We start from the raw sequence: 23084 nt of genomic DNA on the forward strand, positions 1-23084 counted from the left end.
TCAAAGACTTTTCAGAATTACAAAAAAGCTGGGAAGGGGTGAGGTTATAACGAATGAAACATTGATGGACAACCAGTGTAACGAGGCTCTACGTGTCTTGCACAAGTATATTTAAGACTAGAATAAAGAGATTTTATAGAAATTGGTTATTCCATGAGGGGAACACGCAGATAAAGGTCATCACTCAACATATAGAATGGAATTATATACAACCATAGCTGAGCAGTGTTGCTGCATTTCTCAAAATCCTGTTCAGTTGCTGTACCCATACTGACTGTTTCAAAGTCTTTCAAGTTGAAAGAACCTAGCAATAAAGGGTTTTAAAAAGTAACCTCTGCAGTGCTGGCAATGTTTCTAAATTGTGGATTATGATATTTAGGTTATTTCCTGGAGTTATTAATGCATTGATAACTACCTTGGTTATTATTAGCAACTATTAAAATTATTATATACGATAAGGTATAGTGTTTTAAATAGGTCTATTAATGATGTATGTCCTTTATAAGTGTTAGTTAATATCAAGTGGAATTGGACACATCTTATGGCTTAGTTTAATTGGAGCTTATTGCTCAATTACTTTGATCTAAATTGGCTCGCAGGAGGCTTGCTTTTGATCCGACTTGATAAGTGGCGATTTTTAATTCAATATAAGGGGCGCTGGGAGGAAATACAAAGTTACATGTGCTAAACTTGTATATGTGCTTGAGTGATTAGTGCATGCTACTTGACTATGTATCTCTCTGACCACTTCATTACAATTTAGCATTTGTGCTTTATTTTCCTGCAATAGTTTAAGCCCACTGCACCCAGTGTGTCTTATACACATGAATTGTGCCAATCAATAGTGATCAGAGCCCAGTGTTATGCACTCCTTATTTTGTTTACAATGTATCTTCTCATACAGCTACATAGAATATACTATGAATTTTAGCTCAAACATTAGTTATGCCACATAAAAATAATAGACATATATGATACACATATACACGTAATACGTGGCTTGTTGCTATTCTCAGGTTTAAAAGTTTGGGTCAGAGATGTCAAAAAGTAACATACCTTTGGTCTTTATTAGCACAGAATACAGAAAGGCATTGGAAACATTGTACTTCCTTTAGTTCAGAAAAGGGCATGTCTATGTTGACGAAAGCGTTATATTATTTCGTTTACATACGTTGAGGAATATTACTTTATTTAAGGAAAAATAATGTTGCAAGATGTATTATTTTTTTAGAAGCCTATAGGTTATCTGACCTTTGCCTGGATACTTTGCCTTTTATCTTGTTAAACTGTGCTTATTTTTAGATGGCAGGTCGCTAGACTCTAGGCATGGACATGTTACAGATACCAGTCCCTTGGAGCACAGCCAGCGCAGAATGGAAAGATTGCCCTGTTCTCTATATGTGTTGGGCCTTCCAACCATCTATTAGGTTAACGTAAATGCTTTAATTGAGTCATGCAGTGTATATAAACTCACCGCTAAACACATCTTTATATTTATACAATACACAGCCTTCCTGTGCCCTTGGATGTGTCTGTAAATACAGCTAATTCAGAATGTTTCTGAATTTGTGGTGCATGTACTGGATTTTTACCTCCGCTTTAAAGAAGAAATCTCTGAGGTCCCAAAAGCCTATGCCATTTTACAATGTTTTCTATGTTGGCTCAACAAAAAGTTATCAATTTCAAGTACAGACAACTGCAAAAACACAGAACAAAAGATGCCCCTCGTCCATCCGTGTACTCAGGAATTAAATGTAGATAATGCCATTTCTAGAAGATGCGTCATGGAAAAGTTAGTTCAGTCAAACGTCTTTACGGTACTGCATTTTCACTTTATACGGAAGTGGTTAATCTATATATTATTGCTTATGGGTAAGTTATTGTTAAGGGGAATTGATGTTGCCACAGCTTTTAGGACATCTACGAGGTATGCATTAATAGCTTGTGCTTTTTATAATAGTTTTTTTAGTGTAATAGTTTTTGAGATACTTAGTTTAAATCTTCAACTCATAGACGCTATAATCAGTGGCAGCCTGTGGCAGGGCCTGCTTCATTTAACATATTTCCTGCCCTCGTTAAAGCTGTCGGAATCAACAATAATCAGCAACTTAACATCAGGGTAGAGATAACTTAATGGAGAGGAATAATCACGCAGAACAGGAAGTTACTATACGTTTCCCCCTAGTCCCCCCAGTTTCCAAGACTTATTTTAATCTGTAAAGAATATTGCATATGTTTATTTAGTGTACAGAACTGATAAATGCAGGTTTAGGGAAACTGACATGTTTTCTTTAAGGGAAAATTATATAAAAAACGGGATATAATTACATGATGACATCATATACCTGACTCCAAGGTCTGAAATTGCAGCCATTCGGTGAAGCCTGAAGCTCCCACTTCATTGTTACACTGCACACGGATGCTGTGATTGGTCAGTGGCTGAAGATTTTCCAAGATGGTGGCAAAAGGCGGCACGGAGATGAGCAGTGAAAATGTTGTGGTGTCATATGATACCTATATGAAAGAGATATTTGTGAGAAAATATATTCCCATGCCGTCTGCAGGAACAACATTTACTCCAATAAATCCGATTCTACAGATAGTTTCTCATGGACATGCCTCTGGTATACTAAACTCAAAGTTCAATTGCTAAAAACATTACAGGCTGAAATTTAATCTACATTTGATTTCAGGCTTGCATGTCTTTTTTTGCTTTCAACGTATTTTAAACAATATGTATATGATTAAAGTTGGTCATTTTTAGCAGCATTATCAACTTCATACACAGATGGTATTTTGGGATAACAGACGCTTTATGCCTGATTTGTGATTTTGTTTCTACACTTCTGCATAGTGACGTACACGTCCTTAATGTACAAGTCACACTGGAGATCAGAACCAAAATGTTTTGTATCTGGGCCAAGAGTCAATGGGAAATTAGCAGTCTTTCTAGACATTAAAGAATGTCTGGAATGGAATACTGCATGCATACAATGCACAACCATGTGTATATATATTATAACTGGAGGGGGTTAGTGTATGCCATTTACTATAAAATCCACACCGTAAAACTGTCACCAAACCCCCCCCCCAAGTAAACCAAAATCTTTATAGGTTGAATTTTACTGATTCTAGTCCCAGGTGGTTCCCATGGAGCTTAACTATTCTATTTTAAGACCCAAGTCCCAAACACTCTATTTTTAATCTGCCAGTACAAATCATTCCTGTTTACAAAATCAAAAAGGCATTTTAATTGAAAATGAAAAAAGAACATCTGCGACATCAAGAACTTTATAAAGGCTAATTAAGAGTTTGCCCATCCAGTCAAAACACTGACTGGAGAATTTGCTTATTTGTTAGAAGAATACTTAACCAAAATATCAAGACAACAAAAGCCTAAAAAAAAAAAAGGACCACCTGCCTGTCTGGCTTTCTATTGGTTGTCTAGGGGCACATACATTTTTCATCAACTATCCGGAACACTTGCTGATAACGCTACATACTTACTCTTGCTACCGACACCGCAGCAGACTGGGTTCTGCAATGTGCGGTAGCCGCATGAACATAAAAGCGTAACGTGCAGCTGCGCATACATCGCTTATTGGCCTCTGGCCTTATAGCGTCAGATCGGCTCTGAAAAAAAGTTCTAGTATGGGCGCGAAACGTGTTAAGCCTTATTGGACCTATATCCGCCCTGCAAGCATGGATTCTACAAAATCCATAAAGTCGGACACTACAAATATCAAAATTGAGAGTTTTAAACGGAACCTCAAATCAAATCAGAGGTAAAAATAAAACCAAAAATCATATCAGAGGTGATGCTATATGTTTGACCTACGTGACCTTGCATTATGCAGTGAAATGGCTCACCAAGGGTGGAAGTACAAAACTGAAGGGGGAAGTCCGGTCATTCATGGAATGTGCTCCACATACCATAAGTGATTGAAATCCGTGAGGCTGAAGACACAGGAGGATGCACATGTTTATCTCTCCTTTTGGGTTTTGGTATAAAGCTGATCATTTTTGCTTTTAGATAAGGGGACAACATGGAATGATTAGATTGAATTTATTTACATTGGGCTCTTAATTTGATTTTCATGTGATATACCTTTGGTGAATTACATGTTTTGAGTATATAAATTATATACATAGACTATGTCTATATATTTTTTCTGTATTTAGATTTGGGGTTGATAAAAGTTAGCCCAAAATCTAGGCAGCTCATTAATCTGTTATAAGTAATAAGCACAGCATTGATAGTAAATTATACTACTAAAAAAGCAATACCTCTTCCTCAAAATTAGTCATATAAGTTATACAAGAAAAGAAGAGCCAACACTTTCCCTACGACCCTTTAATACTGACAAATGCCAATATTAAAGAGCATTACAAAGTCTAAACACAAAAAAAATGTTTTTGTCAACTTAGTGTTCCCTAAACTCAGGGAGGTTTTAGTCCCTTGTTTTAGGTTATTGTGATTTTTACTCTACAGAAAGTTGCTTTATACACTTATTTATAAAATAACACAACCCTCCCTCGTACATTGCATGGTCTGACAGCCATGACCAATTGCAATCATGACTGCAATCTGTTGGGAATAGATAAATAGTAAAAACAGGCATAAAGATAGGGAACATTGGACAAGGTCATGTTCTTCAACATTTTATGAGGCAGGTGCAGCATACCATTCTCTGGGGAACATAATTCGGAGCAGATTCCCCCATATAAAACACTAATTTAAAGACACAAAAAAGTATCTGTATGAAGTCTGCCCAAACGCCTGCAGCTTGTCTTGAAGATTCAGATTAGAGAGTTTCTTGTGAGATGACCCAATGATCCCACCAGTTCTGTAACACTGGGCAGCTGGAAGAAAACAGACGATGGGTAGATTCCTCAACTATAGAGACTGTTCTTCATATGGTTACACTACTGAGTGACAGCTGAAGGTTAACTGTGGATGTCAACAGCTAAAGGGGGTGATATACTGACAAAATTCCCCAGGCCCTGCTGAGATATCCTCTGCACTTTATCAGGGTATTACGGATACATCACACAGTACATAAAAACAGCAGGGGATACAATTTTCAAGAGACACTGAGGTATAGGATAAAATATTTCTGAGATGGGAAGATAAACTAGTGCTGCTGGTAATATGCTATAGGTTATATTTTTTTCCCTTTGAATATGTGCCCCATTTTGGTGAAGAGCTGCTGGTAATATATACCCCCAGAGGGTATGAACATTACACAAATCATGTGACCCCCTATGGGTTTATTTATTGATATGCCTTACAACACATACAGTCATGTAATACAATAATAAACTTTATTATTCAGATAATTTGTTATAAGTCTTGGGTGACAAGCTGGCAAGTAGGGTTTGTCTCTAATGCACATTTTAGAGTAAAGAGAAGCATCAATACTTCAGTGATTTGAAAACAAGTGAGCCTGCGTCTGCATAACTAGTCCCCTCTTCGGCCTAAGTTCACCTCCCTTTCCCCTCACTCCCTGTCTAAGGCTGGCACAACAACAAGTCAGCTCTCACCAAAGGCGAAGAATAACCTCAAGTGGATGGAATAATTATGCAAATCCCATGACTACGGTTTAAACTGGGACACTAAGCAATGAAATGTAAGAAAGTGCGGGTTAAACGTGTTTCACATTTAGCATTTGTGCCAACTTATTTCAAAGCATCCGATACCGAGACAATTTTTCTTGTACTTTTTCAACTCTGTGTTGCTGTTCAAAGTGGTCATTGAGCCAACTGAATTTATGGAGTTATCCTGCCCCTTTCAAACATTTAGCTTTAATGGATACAAAGGCAAACACTAGGTTTACTTACAAAGTTTCATAAAAAAACATCTGTGTGATTGTTGTGAAAGAAATCAATGTGGATTTAAGGTAGCAGAGCAGAAAAACACAATCAGAAACAATATTTTTCTTCCGGGGGTAATACCTACAGGGGAATTCTATTTCACTTATCTATACACTACCTGTCAATGTTTGAGTGTCTGTTGGAGGGCTATCAAATTATTTTTTGAAAGCCATCAAAAGCTCACAAAGCTAGGTCCTTTATAATGCATAGGAAAGCATTGGAGTTAACATCTACAACATTTCTTCCCAATGCCACATTTTAGTGATTCGTATCGTTCACTTTATTTATGTTTTCCCCTAAAAAGGCAGGTTCTCACTACTTAACTGTCATATAGAAAGAGGGATAAAGATAAACAACTTTCTATTCAGTTTCCGTCTGTTTGCGTACAAATTCCAACATCGCAGCTTCCTGGAGCTGCTATGATGTCATCAAAATGTAGTCAGTCGTACCCCCCCTGGAACATCATATCAACTGAAATAATGTATGTTCTTGCACATGATTTATCCAATAAAACTAATATTAGTAATAATGGAATAACATAATAGTAATAGAAAAACAACAGCTGGAGGAATGATACGAAGGCTAAATGTCTATCAGATGGTTCCCAGCCGTGTTGTTAGCTTTGCCTCTCCAAGATATGCCATCTCATGACGTATTTTGCTGTTGCCGTTTCAAATTTACAGACGCATTTTGGGTCTCAAGATCGTTGAATGATTCAGCCCTCGTAAAAAATAAAGGCTGAGTCAGCAAAACCACAGATATTGCAGGGAAACAGGACTATTAAAGCTTTCGGTGAGAGGTGAAAACCACAGACCATTACTACCACTAAACAAAATAAGGATCTTAATACAGCCCCTTCACCAGGCACAGTCTTGGACACATAGGTGTTTCTGCCTATTATGTAAAAATAGTGTAAAAAAGGCATTGGTTTCGTCTCTCCAGAAGTCTGAGTTACTATAGAAACCTTTAGACTACACAGGAGCCTGGACAGGATTCACAAGGGAATTAATCCTTTAGCTACTCGTGTCTTCAGAGACCTCTGCTTCCCAGAAAAAAACTTTCCCAAATAATATAAATTGGATTTTAGGATCACATAACATGCAATTATTCCAATGTATTGGAAGTAGTAAGCTGCATAGCCCTCTCAGGCTGGAATCGACCAGGGATGTTTTTACCCCTGGGGCAATACTCTAAGAGAGTTTATACTAGCCTCGAGTTTGTGGGGTGATAGATTCCATCTGAAAAAGAGAGCTCTAAGGTCCTGAAACATTAGGTGAATCTACACATTTTTCTATGTTAGCAAAATAATAGCCATGCTTTTCAACTAAGACTCTCCTTTCTCTTTGGCCAACACGATCATATCCTTTTTCTTAACAGGGGTAACAACAGGCAATGGTGACCAATGACATCCACACAGGTGTGGACTGTGATATTTTTTGTTCTAAGACACAATGTTTCTATTGAAAAGGTGAGAAATTGATCCTTGGACACACATTCTTTGAGGAGGAGCTACAATGGACCACCAAGTCCAAAACTTTCTTCTTCTGGGGACGCACTCCTCAAAAGCAGAGAAGCCCTCAAGGGAGATTGCACCCACAAGGCCATCCCACCCATACACATCGAAAAGTTTTCAAGGACTCCACTGTGGCATTTTTTGGCAATATAGATTTTTATTGCCATTTTTTGTGTAAAGAACATTTAGGGTACATGAAAAAGATGGCACTATAGCATTTTTAGTGCATTTGTGTTACACAAAAGGCCAGATGAAGTAGGAAAATAAAATGTGCAGGAAGGGCCCAGAGGTACATACAGTGTGCTTGGAAAGTCCCCTGACCCATCATAACACGCATAGCTAATACATACTATTACACTTCTGAAACTGCTGAATATGCCAGGAGATTACAATTTATTAGGTTTCCATGATATGAGAAATTTGACTCTCAACTCTAAAACAAGTAAATGTCTAAAATTTGAGTTTTTTGTTCATACCATACAACAGTGAGACACATACTATTAAATGGGATGTACCTGCATTGTACAAGAATGGATTGGGGAGAAGTTATCAAAACCTGGGATCCATGTCACTGCCGCTGTACTGCTGGTAATCCCGTGAGCGGTCAGGTTATATGGTGACAGGGGCAAGCCTAAAAGACAAAAAAAAATATTCAATTTGAAACATGCTCCTGTTGTGTCTCCTAATTATGGGTCCTACTGAAGAAACCTAAAGACAAATGAAAGTGTCAGAAGTTTAGGTATAATGTAAGGACCAGGCAGACAGCTGATGCCGTCCAACAGCAGCAATCCCTTTACCCCTATGGCTGTGTGCTCAGTATTACTATGCAATGCAGTCAATTTCCACAATCAAGCCTCTCCAGTTTATTAAGACTCCTTGACAGTGGCAGATACACAGTTACTATATAACAGTGGTATTATCAACAGGCCACTGCCTAAGGGACATGTTCATTTATTGTTGGTTACACAGATCACTGGCTCTTTCACTTCCTTTTGCCATGACCTACATTTTCTTTGTCTTGTCTCATAACTAAAACAGCCAAAGCATGGACCCGCATGATAAGCAGCTGAGGCTGCTCTTCTAGTATTGTATCTTTTGATTTTTTTTCTGCACCAACTATGGAAAAGATCTAAATCATGATTACTATGTAATCCATGCACTATCCTAGAGCAGTTCTTTGTGAGTTTGCCACAGAATATATAACCTTCGGTTGTCTTCAGTAGTGTACGCGAGTTAGGCTGAGGTCTGGCCAGTGATCTATAATATGGAATGAACACGTCTTTCTTTGTGCTACTGATGCCTCTTGATTGAATGTCCTGCCTTCTGTTATTTGGCCTATCCATCTTTAAGTCATAAAAAATGATAACTCTTTGAGTTTATTATTTATTAATTGAAACATTCTGCAAGAAGAACAAAAACAAAACAAACAGACATGGGCAAAAATACATACATAGTTATCATATATTATGTCTAAATTACCGTATGTTTCTTAGAATTACAATAGAACATAGAAACATATTGACCTTTACTACAAAGAGCATAGATGAAAAAAATAGATATTGTCAGGGAAGTTTATGGTACTATTGAAACAAATATCCCACTATACTCGTACACAATTTTTAATGCGCATTTAGAGGTCTAACCATCTCTACCTCTTTAATCCACTCATCGTATGAGATACAAATTTTGCTTGAATTTACACAATTTTACAGACCAACCAATGCCTCTTTCCATATTAAGTTAGTAAAACAACTGTTTCTTCAATTGAAGGTCATAAAAAATTTTTGAGTTTGTTTCCAACTATTTGCAATCAAGATTTTTGCGGCTACCATACAATGAATGGTGAGATACAGCTGTTTTGGTGGCTTCTTATGCCAATTCAAATGTAATCACGCCAGTTTTGTTTTCTTATTCAGCTTAACCTTTGTTATATCTTCTAATAGATTGAATACCATCTCCGAGAGCGGTCTCGCTCCTCTACAACTCCACCGAATGTGAAGGAATGAGCTTTCACTTGAATGACACTTTAAACACAATGGTAACCATTGTGGGTACAATTTTAGCCAATTCATTGGATTGGTTTTCAATCAAATTGAGAAGGTGAATAGTTTTATTCACTTTCTATAAGAATGAATCCAGACATTTGAATAGCTATCTTGAGAAGTTTTTTTGCACTTATTGCTGGAAAAGGTGCCTGTCTTTCTCCAATTTAAATTAATTCAGGGCATCTAGTTATTATCCTGTTTATAATTATTCTTACGGCCCTTTTGTATGTCAACGCCGCTAGCATGCTACCATTTAAAATACTTCCTTAATAATGTCTACTCTGTCAACTCAATACTGGCTCACAGGTTGACATTTATCTATACATGTAACTTTTCAAAAAGATAAGTAATCCATTTTATGTCATAGACACAAGTTGGAAAACAGTTTACGTCACCTGAGTTCAGATAACACTATGAACTCTAACAAGGAAATCTAACAAGGAATCTTCACACTTATGCCAAACTCTGGCCTCCGTCCAAGATTCAAAAGTGTAAAATCTACTGGGTTTGAGAGGCCAATACTGGTTTGCACAATAAGAACAGAACTTTTGCATGCATGACACCTATGTGTCACCTAAGGGTGGCATAAAAAAATGGAACCTATTGGGTTTCATCCGTAACCACGGACACTTCACAGCATGAAAACACACCTTAAAGATGATAAACTTTTCCTCTGTAGCACATAATTCACAGAGAATCACAGAGAGCTTGACCATGGATGTGATGCGGCAATACAGCCTGCCAGACAGCAGGGGGCACTATATAAAGATCACTTCCGCCTACTGCAACCGGTGGGGATTCATGTAAAAAGACATGGCAGAAGTCGGTAGCAGTGTCAATCCTAACCAATGTATTCCAAACCAGTGAAAGTTTTCAATATAAACCTAGCTCATCATAAAACAAAAACAAATATCAGTTAAACCCTGCAAAATGTATGACATTAGTCACTGAGCAAACACATCTCCTGCAATTCAAGGGCTGGGGTGGAAAAATGGTGCAGATGCATGATGAATCCCTCCATGTACTTGCAGGAGGGCAAAAATGACACTTTGAGAGTAACTTAGCTATCATATCAATTAAAGTGCATATGGTGGCTGGAGCGTCCTTTTAATGTCAACAGAACGTGATGATCTACTTATTTGGACTGCCTTTACTTGTCTAAATTAATTATAAAAATATTAGAACACTTGGGAATAACAGCTTGGAAAGGAAACGTCCTATGACAGCATACAACCATTCATGTCACTGACCTTTTATTCTAACCATGGCGGTCCTTGATGAGGAAACTCCCTTTTCATTGTGCGCTTCACACGAGAATGCTGTATTTTGCTGAATACCTGTAAATTAAATTAAAGATTTCAGTCTTTCTTTCCGGTTTCTCTCTGCCTCTTTCAGCAGTAAAACATTTTACACCGCAATGCACCTGGTTATTGAGAAAACAAACTGAAGAATGAAAGCGATATTTTCTACAATCTTGTTCAACTCCACACCAGATAGAGCTATCAAAGGGTTAAAGTGAACTTTTTAGGGTTACTTAACTTGACTTATTGTCTAAGCTCAGGAAAAACAGGTTTAGACAACACACCTACAACCTGCGCAGCTGATGACTGCAGAGTATATAGGAAGGACAAGAAAATCATCAGTCTATACACAGTAAAGGATAAATTACCTCTGACAGTTTCAGGCAATGAACTCGTTAACACATAATTCAACTAAGCATTAATGAAGAAGACACACTACATATGGCTCTCGTGTATGCGTCAGTCTAAAGAGGCTATGATGCCTAATTAGATATGATCGGCTATTAATACATATTTTCACCAAACGACATACCGTAACTGGTCGCTCAGGTTCTGACATCAGCGCACAATTAACTGTTCCAGCTGCTCATGAATGTAGGGCAGACAGAATACTTATATCTTAAGTATAGTTAACCCCTTAAGGACAATGGGCGGTTCCTAAACCCATTGAAAACAATGCATTTTGAGCCCGTACATGTACGGGCTTTGTCATGAAGGGGTTAAACCATGTTCCATTACAAATTAAAAGCTATCAGACCCTGTTGGAATTCAGGAGAATCTTTAAGATGCTGATATTAATGCGCTAAAGTAATTGCTAATCTCAAGCTGAAAGTAAATAACAGGAAGCAAAAAGGATGGCAATATTATAGAAGGAACAAAATGCTTGCCGGTTATCTTCTTTAAACAAAAATCTCTATTAAAGGGAAAAAAATGCCCCTAGGTTGATTTAGAGCTATGGCAGCTACACTATGGTGTAGGAGCTTGTAAGAAATAATTTTTATACTTTTATTTTGTTCTGCACATTTTAGGCCTGAATGCAACTTGAGTGCTAAGAACATATGTTATCAATTATGTGACGTAGCTTAGAGGGTCTTCTGTGGAATGCCGGTGTATCCTGTGACTGCTCCAATAGGATTCCTTAACATATACCATAACCAAATATCAAAGGGGTATAAATAGGCATTATTACAAGGACAAGGTCTCTCTACGCTCATTCACCTTCATCTTACTACGGATACTGAACCTACAGTCCATCCACCAGTACTGTATGTATTGATACTTTGTTATCGAATAAACCTGCTTAATAAGACATAGAAGCTGTGGTGTTGATTGCCGTTTGGTCACTGGAGAAGTTTAGATATTCAAGACAAAGAATATTCTAACAGAGCTCTTTCCATTCTCAAATGTTACCGTACCACATGGCAGCAGGACCAAATCTCAAACATGGAGAGATCACTCTTCCTAATTACCCATCAAAGTTATGTGACTGACTCACAAGGTTCATTGGGTAATCTCTTGAAATCACTAGATGTATAATTAGGTCATAAGATTGAATGTGGAGCATGTGACAACACGACAGCAGACCTGGTCAGCCACAGTTTTAACTAATTAGGGATACCATTAGAGAAATTAAAGCCATAATTAATCAGTTGTCAGTCCCCTAGTGGATGGCAGAAAAGAGTACAAAACTCATCTATACAGGGCACCACACTAACACATTCTCATTCCTCATCCGCAGTCCTGTTGGGGGGGTAGGCACGCTTGGTGGGTTTGAGGAGGCTGTCATGGAGTCTAGCAGAATGAATTAGGAGATATAAGACTTCTAGGCACAGTTTGGCCTTCCTAGCTAAGTTGCGGGTCAGATAGATAGCTACAACCAGCACTTCTAGAGGGCTACAAGGATGCAGGGGGCATCTAAGCAGATCCATCTCCAGCACCCTTTAGCGAGCCCCCAGTCAGAGGGGCGACAAGATTATGGGGTAAAAGCACCAATTTATTGGCCAGTAACACTATTAGTTAAAGCATATCTTCACATGGCGCCTAATGTGCGAGTTTAGGTTTCACCTTACATAGGATGACCTGACATTTGCAAAAAAGCTTGCATTGTCTGGCCAGAAGATTCCATAAACCCTTCATATTTCTTAGTGTTTTTCTCATTTTTTGATGTCTCCTTGTGCACCATCCAAAAGAAAATTTGTCTGGGACAATCTAAAGGTGTAGCAGTATCCATGGAACCCATTTGAACCAAGGAAGCCATGGAGCCCGACTAGATTGTAAACTCGAGTGAGCAGGGGGCTCCCTTTTTCTTTGGTACCGATTTGTTATGGTGTGTGATTTTAAATTATTTTTAATGATTGTAACAGCACTACAGAATCTGCTGGTGCTAAACACATAAATGTAATGTTTCCAGAAAAGATCCCTGCTCACGACAACACAAGTATATTAACAACAGCAGAGATCAGTTTGTGATTTTACCTTGCACCCACCACAAATGTTCATTACAATCACGTTAATTTTTTTTTCCCTGAGGTCTCCTTGATCCGCATGTATGCTTTGGTTTTGTGTCTCTGTGGATGGGTTTCTATACGCATTCCAAGCTATGGATTTATAAAACGTATGATTATATTGTTTATACCCTTATAATATAATTTGCAAATAATAACATGCAAATGCACCCTTGTAATATAATTTATTCTTGCCCAGAGGGACAATAGTCCCCTAAACATTTAACCAAAAGGTGACTATTAGGTTAATGCTTTTGTTTATGAGTGTATGAGGGTAATTTTGCTCTAGGGTCTAGTTATGCCCTCCACCAAGTCTACAAACAATGAAGATCTGTACCTTTGGAAGGGAAAGGAACATTTTGTCTTTTCATTAGACACATTTCACATTGATCTAGATTTTTTTTTTTTTTTTTTTTTTTTTTACAAATTAAACATTTATTGTGAAAAGCAGTTGCCCCTTCCTGATTTCTTCTATTTTTGTGTATTTGTCACATTTAAATGTTTAAGATCATCCAACCAAGCCAAAAACAATGTGGGTAAACATAAAATGCCGCTTTTAAATGATCATTTTATTCACTGAAGGTAGAGTTTATCAAAATCTATATTACCCATATGAAAAAGTAACTGGCCCCCCGCAAACCTATAACTGGTTGTGGCACAACTGGAAACATTACATCTCTGTGGAGGAATTTCGTCCTACTTTTCTTGGCAATTTTTAAAATTCAGCCACAGGAGGGTTTTTCAAGCACAAACTGCCTTTTTATGGTCATGCCACAGCATCTTAATCGGATTCAAGTCAGGACTTTGATTAAGCCGCTCCAAATTTTGTTTCTTATGATCCATTTGGAGGTGGACTTGCTTGTGTGCTTCAGATAATTGTCCTGCTGCATAACCCAACTGAGCTGGAGCTATACGTCACAAACTAATGGCCAGACATTCTCCTTAAGGATTTTCTGGTAGGGAACTGGATTTATAGTTCCATCAATTATGGCAAGTCACCCAGGTCCTGAATTAGTAAAGCAGCCACAGATCATCACACTACCACCACTGTGTTTGACTGTTGGTTTTAATGTTCTTATTGTGGAATGCTGTGTTTTATGCCAGATGCAACAGGTCCCATGTCTTCTATAAAGTTCCACATTTGACTCATCAGTCAACAGAATGTTATCTCAAGTCCTGGGGGTCATCAAGATTTTTTTGTACACTGACTTTAACAAGCAAGGCCTGCAATTCTTTACACGCTAGTGTCATTGTTATGGCTGGATAGGTCTTCAATGCATGACTGCTTAGACCCATAGCAAACGGCCAAGGAGAGAACAACCCAAAATACCCCACCCACCAAACCCCATAAATAAAGACACTGGACACCATTTTGTGGGATATAACCATTCCCCAGGCCAGCGGAACAACCAAACCATTATCATGAGAAACAACCTGCCAGCTGCTGAGCGCTAGGCCCAACAGGCAGTTAAACAACCACTGATTAGCCAAGAGTCCCAGCCCTGCCTCCCCAAGCCCGCTAAGGGCAAATTGATCAAAGTTGCCTGAAAAACCACGCTGGCCAGGGGACCCAGACCGCAGCTGTGACAATTGAAGAAGGAACATAGAAATAAAAAGAACAAATGAATACAAAACAATGATACACGAATATGAATTCGACCAGACCCAGGGCGGGCGGGAGCGTAACGTCTGGAAGCTTGCTGCAGGCACAGGAAAAGAGGTAAAAGAGTCACCTCTTCACCTACCTTTAAACCCTTTTAGCTGCAACATTGTTGCAGCTCCACACCAATGGAGAAGGGGCTTACTGCAGCCATCTGCATGGGCCAGCAGTCATGATCCCCCTTTCCTATAGGTCCAGGGGGCCCCCTTTCTTGGAGGTTTGCAGGGAAAGGTCCAAGTTTTCCCCGTTTGCAGATAACGGCCTGGTTCGCTGGAGTCCCAGAGCCTTAGAAATGGCTTTGTAACCCTTTCCAGACTGATAGATGTCAATGACATTGTTTCTTGTCTGTTCTGGAGTTTCTTTAGCATCATGTGCTGCTTTTTGAGACATTTTAGCCTACCTCACTTTGCAAGACAGGTTATTTAGTTGATGTTTAGATTCAACAGGGCTGGTAGTAATTATGCCTGGGTGTGTCTAGTGAAAGTGAACCCAATTATTTAAATTTGGTTAATTGGAAGCTTTAGTAACGAAGGGGGCAATTACTTTTTCAGTAGGGTCAGGTAGGGTTGGGTAGCTTTTCTCCTTCTATACATGAAATCATCATTTCAAAACTGCACATAGTGGTATTTATTATCCATGTCACTTGGGAGTCACTCATCCACCAGATGATGGACAATGGCTCTGGTGGTTCCAACAGCCGCACAGAAGCATTTCTGGGCTCCAAAGTAAAATAAGGGATACCTGTGATTTTTTTTTTACAAATTGAAAACACTTTTGTAGGTCACTTACTACCCAATTATACTATATATTTTGGCCCGCATTAAAATACCAGCTACATACATTTAACCTGTTGAGAGCCTGGATGCATTACTCAGTAAAGACTCTAAATAATTGAAGCACGATGTTTATTTGTGGGCCTCTAATACATTATGTCCCCAACAATGCATAGGATTACATTAACTACAAACATACTCAAATATGGTTAATGGCATTTCATAACCAATTTAATGCCATGTAATAAATAAATTGTGCATTAAAGCATAACAATGCATTTGCATCGCCAACAAAATAAACGTTCTAAAACTTGAAACGGCGGAACAGCATGAGCTATTCCATCAAATGTATTATTTAATTATTATAATTTTATAAGTCTCACCTGGTACAAACAGAATAGACGTAGTATCATTTATTATCCTTGACACTTGGGAATCACCCATCCACCAGATGATGGACAGTAGCTCTGGTGGCCCAACAGCCGCGCAGGACATGTTAAATGAAGCATTGGGGAATACCGCCAGATCTCTAGGCTCCAAAGTAAAATAAGGGATGCCTGTGAAAACAAGGTAACACTTTTTGTAGGGGACTTACTAAATGAAAATATAGATTTTGGTCAGCATTAAAAACTCAGCTACATACATAAAACCTGTCCAGAGCCTGGATACATTTCTCAGTAAAGTGTCCAAATAACAGAAGCAAGATATTTATTTCTGGACCTCTAATGCATGATACAATCCTAATGGACAGTAAATCCTGCAAATAGTCTTGCTAATAGTCATATTCCTAATTCTATTAAAACTTGCATGTACCTTCCACCATGACCCAAATGTCACTGGACACTGCCTTCATGCCATTGTCCTCTGTTGCAATTAAAGCAGAATGTGACTCCATTCCACCTACTGAAATAATATTTTGATATTTATCTTCCCATAATCTGTCGAATGTGTGGGTTTATGTTATTTAATCTGGAAGCAGGACTAAAGGACTCTGGGTCTGTACTCATACTTCCGTAAAAGAGTAACACCCCCTTGTTTTATTATTCTATGATGTCTAGCATTGTGACATCCCTACAAGATTTACAGCTGCAAAAGGTACTACTCCGCATGGGAGTCATAATCATTAAAAATGTGCAAAGAAATATATAAGGGATGCTCAGTTTGAACAGAATTTGAGAACTTGTTCCCCAGAAGAATGTCTAAGAATTTATTAGTCGAGTAATTGCAGAAGAACGTAAGAGACTTCAGTTTTTTCAAAGCTATTCTACTAGGATCAGGAATATACAGTAATTTGATCTAAGACACTTAAAGCTATCCGTCTTAAATATTAACACTGCTTTGGGGGTTTATTCTTGTCAAGGCATGGCCCACTGTTAGATTTGTGGAGGAAGATAAACGTTTCTATGCCTCTTTCTCCTCATTATTCTTGCCCCCTGCTGCCATCTTCTTTCTTCTGTCTTATTCTGCTTCTCCGTGATCCTGGCCACCCAGTGCACTTTTGCAAAAGAGCGGAGCCACGGAGGACAGCCTCTCCCATGTTTCTCTTATGGGAGGAGAGAGTGTGTAGAAGAAAGGAAACACGGGGAGAAGCGGGCAAAGAAAAAAGACAGAAGAACAAGAAGAGACAAGAGAAGTTGCAGACCTGCAAGTTAGGAGACATGGACACTGAAGCAGTCAACAGAGAAGGTAGGAAGGCATTGAGAGAGTGTGAACAAGAGCGGCAGAAAGCGGGAGAACAGGGCCGCCATCAGAAATTTTGGGGCCCCTTACAGATCAAATGGTCTTCCCCTCCACCAACTCTGGTTGCAAATATGGCATACACAGGCTGTCTGGGGGCAAAGACGGCACAGATAAGCTGATTGGGGACAAATATGGCACAGGCAGACTATTTGGGCATAAAGATGGCATGGACAAGCTGTTTGGGGACAAACATGGCAAAGGGGTCTCTTTACAAATTATTTTTTTCCAGAACGCACCTTACCAACAACCACCTTTCTGCCATACTTTTATCACACCCAGTCCTAGCATGCAGTTGAGGCATCATGGGAGACAAGGGACGCCTCTGCAAGTGAGGGCTCCTCCAGCTTGGCATAGCTGTCGCCCAGCTTATTTATTTATTTGTTTTTAGACAAAACGAAGGAAGAATTTGTCTCCCCATGCAGGCTCTAAGGCTGGGTCCCCCAGGACAGCCCGCCACCCTTGCAACTGCAATAGCTGTAATAACTGTAATGAGCAACTCTGTGTGAGAGCACGAGAGAATGAATTCATGAATCATGATATAGCATAATGGATGCAGGGGTCTGGTTTTGGTGGTGGGGGGGGGCGCCTTGCTAATAGTCTTATTCCTAATTCCATTAAATCCTGCAAATAGTCTTGCTAATAGTCATATTCCTAATTCTATTAAAACTTGCATGTACCTTCCACCATGATCCAAATGTCACTGGACACTGCCTTCACGCCATTGTCCTCTGCCTCACACCAGTATCTGCCAGCATCTGGACGTTCCACATTTTTCAAGCTTAAGACAAAATATGAAGAAATAGGGGGGAAAGCATTTAGCTGCAGTGATATATTTGCATACAAAAATTTCTGAGGGAGAAACAAGCCTTCTGGCTTGTCTGGTGTCTGTAGATGAGTGTTTAATAAAACTTCTACATACCCCTAAATTTTAGTGGAAGGGTTTTCCATCACCTTTACCCACCATAAAACTTGGAAAAGTAAAAATATATATTTCACAATGTTGGAGCATAAAAAAATATATTAATAAAATATGCTGGTCAGACACAGTTGGATGTTAACCTATAGAATCCTGAGATGTTCTCATCGCCAGAATCCAGACAGACATTCTAAGCTTTATGTAGGTAGGGACTTACATTGGTAACCACGCATGCAGGGAGACCCCCTAGATTCATAGATAAACAGGTTTTCAGTGTTAGATTGGTCTGTTTACTCATTACTGTCCTGCATCTAGGAGGTCTCCCTGCATGCGTGGTTACCATTACACTTTTAAAACAAGGTAAGAGCTGGTGGAGTATTGGATGTGAAAAAAATCTCCATTTCTCAGCTTTAAAAATATATTTAAATTACAAAAGGGAAACAATACATTTATAATAATAATTAAAAAAAAAAAGAAGTCCCATTAACTGCAGGAAATATGACATGTAGGTGGGGCTCGGGTCTTCAGTTTATTGTTGCTATTTACTTGAGTCAGGGCTTTCACAATGGTTCTCATTAAGTTGTCTATATACTGTGTTAGCTCAATACATTAAGAGTGTGGCCAGCTCTGAGCACATCATACCTTAGGAAGCTGATCCAATGATCTTCATCAACTGGGATGTACATTTGATCAGCACTCTGAACAGGAACACCATCCTTCAGCCACTGGATCTCCGGCTCCTCCATGCCCTGCAAGCTGCAGTTTAGCTTGGCTTCATGGCCCTGAGACACGGTCAAGTTATACCCATGACCCGTGAACCACAATCCTGTAGTCCTTCCTACAACCACAAGAGGGAGACAAAAATAATGGGGCATTAAGTTGATATTTATAGGGCATAAATAAAATGGAAAGTGTATAGATAAAATTAAGAGGATCAAAAGCATTAATTTGGCAAACAGGAAAATAATGAAGTTAGAATCAGTAATAGTTTTTGTCCAGTCGCGTACTACTTGTTGTATTCTACAACCCGGTACAGTGACATAAGATTTCACATTTTGTTTTTTTCCCACATTAAAACTGCGTGCACAGATAACAAGGGAACCTAACAGGGACACACTGCCAGAACCATCAGCTTGTGCATTTAACTATCATCATCTTTTATTAATATAGCAAGCTTACACTACCCTTGACATAGTGTTACAAGCATGAAATACAGTTTGGGCAGAGTTTAATATTCACTTAAAATTTCATTGAAGCAATAAAAAAAAATACAGAGGTCTTCAATTTTTTTGGTACTGAATTACCACAGTAAATGGCTAAGGAATTATACCATTTAATTAGCTTTGGCCACAATATTCTACAAAACTGATATTACTGGGAAAGGCAGGTAGGTAGGGAACATAAACAAATAGTGGGGAAATGTACTCTAAAATTGTGATTATTACCCAAGTTAATGTATGTTTTTGGCTTCCACTACTCATCTCTCCTGGTTTGCTTAAGCAATAATAGTTACTTAAATCACACAAATTGACAACTAAAAGCCAACTCAACAGGAATAACTAGGGAGAAAGGGCATTTATTTCATTCTGATAACCAAGACAGACCACTCTGTGTATTGCTAAAGAGTATCTCTCAATGTGCTACTCAACAGGTAGCAGTGCAGCATTGTATAGTGGCAAGGGGGTAAGTAGGATGGGAATTTAGCGGAGGCAGTACTTAGGTATATGTTATAAATAATGAAAAATATTGTTTATAGAGCTACGAGTGAAATAATCAGATAGAAAAACAACAAGGTTGCAGTGCCCAGTTACCTTTTTGTTTGACCTATGGCTTTAAAAGGGTTTTAAAGGCTTACTTAATGATGCAATGGCTTGCCAAATTAATGGAAAACATGCATTTTGTAACTGTAATTATCACCCACCCAGGGGATATGTGGTAATTAAATGCCTAAGTATACAATATCAATATACACAAAGTCTAAAAGGATAATTCTTTAAGTGAATTTAAAATTAAAAATAATGGTGGATATTTTGAATATTTTAAATAAATTACAAAAAAATAGCCTTTTATACTGTGTATATTGACATGGTTGGCATATACCGTATTTGCTCGATTATAAGACAAGGTTTTTTTCAGAGCAAATGCGTCCAGAGTTCCCCACAACGGTGGAATTCTCTCTGACAGTCGGGGAAGGTCTGCACGATGGACGCAGACAACCCCCGCTGCTAGCCACGCCTCCTTCCGGCTGCAGCGTAAGTTGTCTGCGCGAATCGCGTAGACATCTACACGCTGCCCCAGCTGCACGACAGGGGAGTCAGAAGCACCGGTAAGTTTGGGGGGGGTGTTAAATGGGGGGCATAAGGCATTTCTGGAGGCAGAGTGTTCTATGAAATGCCTTTTAACCCCCTAAATGCCACTCTGCCTCCAGAAATGCCTTTTTAACTCTCTATACGCCACTCTGCCTCCTGAAATGCCTTATACCTCCCTATATGCCACTCTGCCCCATAATATGCCTTTTAACCCCCTAATGACAGAGTGACATATAGGGGTATAAGGCATTTCTGGAAGCAGAGTGGCACAGAGGGGGTCAATAGGCATATCATGGGGCACAGTGGCATATAGGGTTAAAAGGCATATCATGGGGCACAGTGGCATATAGGGGGTATAAGGCATTTCTGGGGCAGATGTGCATAACTGGTGCAGATTGGAAAATAGAAGGAAATAAAACCAGAATATTTTTCTCAATCATAGCTTTTATAAAAAAAAAAGTTTAGATGAATTAACATTTACTGGTAAAACTTTTTTCCTATAGGGTTGTCTTATATTCAGGCTTTTTCTTTTTTCCCAAATTAATATTCAGATTTGGGGTCGTCTTATAATCAGGGTCGTCTTAGAATCGAGCGAATACGGTGTTCAGAAATCCTACCTGGATGTCTGGTTGTCCTGTATCAGATATGCATGTTAATCTAATTGCATTTCACTTTCTACCCTCTCCTGTAGACACGTGACACGTAACATGGGGCATTCACATAATCACAGTCCTTGCCCTTTAAAACAGTTGCGTAGCAAACTAAAGCATGACATAAGTCACAAGTCATGCATGGGTGCAAATAATTAATGTCACATATCACCATTAATTTTACATACTTCATGGGCAACCTGTGATATACCTGGATACTGCCCCTTAAAGACCAGAGAGTTATAGATCACCTGTCATAACTTTTACAGAACTGTGAGATGTGAAAATATGAGAAAGTATGTGTTTTTAAAGAAATATATATGTGCATATTTAATAAGCACGGGCAAAATAACAATAGGGAAAATAAACAAATAGAGGGGGGGTTAATATTGCCAGAGGTAATGAAACAAGCAAACACTTGGTCTTGCTAAAACAATTATAATGGGTAAGCTTTTAAAATACAGAAAATGCATTAAGATGTACATTCCAAGCATCCTCTGTTTAATGTACATTTTATTATTTAGCACATGCACTGGCTAAATCAGGATACTGTATAATGAGCGTGCATCCTTTCCTTTGATCTAATTGACATGTCTCACACCTACGGCCATTGATATTATTTAATTGGATTTTTTTAACAAACAAAAGAGAGTTAAAGTAGCAGTTCTGTGCCAAAAATAACACACACGGCTAAACACAGTATTGTAAACATAATCCCTGGTGTGGATTAACAAAGGGAAGAAAAGGAACAATTATCCCTTTTGCTACTGAACGCCCCAAAATGTTTTTTGCAACTAATCCATGCAGTTTGACAACCCAAAAGTATCAAATATGTCTTAAGAAAAAAAACAAAACAAAAACAAAACAGAAGACATACAATTGTAGGTATTTTTTTTTATAAAGAAAATAGGCGACAGCGTCTGTTTAACTGTTTGGAATTCAGAGTCCTTGGCAAAAAAAAAAAAAAAAAAAAAAAATTCTATGCCAAAATTTAAGCAGCAGTGTCTGTGGCGAGGGGTCTTTAACAGGAGTAACCAGCATATATTACATATACATACTTACAATGAAGTGAATAAAATCTATACTTAATTCCTAAAATATTATTTTTTCATAAATTTGCAGAGTAGCTCATTAAAGGCGCTGTTCCACTTATACCAAAACATCATTCTAGCACTCATTATTCACAAGGTTGAAAACAGAATTTTTTTTAAAGAAGGTTTTGCTGTGGCAACAAACAGCTTTTGTGTCACCTGACAATGACTTCCTGAAATAATATGAATGAAGCAAAATTCGACACGATTGAAGAATTATTTTGAGGAAGGGTTCGTTCCAGTACTAGGAATGTTGTTTCTAAGGCTATATCTGGTTATACAGGCATTTAATTCAGCAAAGTAGATGGATCAACATCTTTAAATGTACAACAGAAGAGCCCTGATCTGCGCTTCCATCTTACAGAAGGGGGGGAAAAAAACAATTCATTATCGCAAAGGAACTGTGATCAACACCTTGAGAAGAATAACCTGTTGGATTTTGAGACATAAGGTCAGAAATAATATATCCAACTTATTTCTTTGGTTTTCAGACTCTTATGGAATTCAATGTATTAACGTGAACAGGCAGCAAATCTATTGATTGTGAATATCTGTGTTTACTTCCAGTCTTGAAAAACCCATTCCCCTTGGAAATGTGGATCTCAAAATAGCCCTAGAGAGTCTGCCTCCTTGAAATATTGATTTTTTTGTGATACCTGACCTCATAGACTTATAACAACTGTACAGCCGGTTCATTAGCGTCTGGAA

At 38.5% G+C, this 23084-nt stretch overlaps 1 protein-coding gene across 2 annotated transcripts in view; it reads right to left on the reverse strand.

Annotated features, from left to right (window-relative positions):
- The window catches only part of TYRO3 (TYRO3 protein tyrosine kinase), a 60794-nt gene that overhangs the window by 27973 nt on the left and 9737 nt on the right, over positions 1 to 23084 (reverse strand). The window contains exons 2-7 of one of the 2 annotated variants that reach the window (XM_053475698.1): positions 18969 to 19164; positions 18088 to 18188; positions 16054 to 16227; positions 10683 to 10769; positions 7903 to 8018; positions 2346 to 2514 (exon numbers count right to left, since the gene is read on the reverse strand). In XM_053475698.1, the coding sequence (XP_053331673.1) occupies positions 2346 to 2514; positions 7903 to 8018; positions 10683 to 10769; positions 16054 to 16227; positions 18088 to 18188; positions 18969 to 19164 (843 nt within the window). Of the gene's footprint in view, positions 1 to 2345; positions 2515 to 7902; positions 8019 to 10682; positions 10770 to 16053; positions 16228 to 18087; positions 18189 to 18968; positions 19291 to 23084 lie in introns of those variants that run through there. The other variant, XM_053475697.1, reaches the window with a different exon arrangement.

Source organism: Spea bombifrons, chromosome 9 (assembly GCF_027358695.1).
Source record: "Spea bombifrons isolate aSpeBom1 chromosome 9, aSpeBom1.2.pri, whole genome shotgun sequence".
In the NCBI taxonomy this organism is placed as follows: Eukaryota; Metazoa; Chordata; class Amphibia; order Anura; family Pelobatidae; genus Spea; species Spea bombifrons.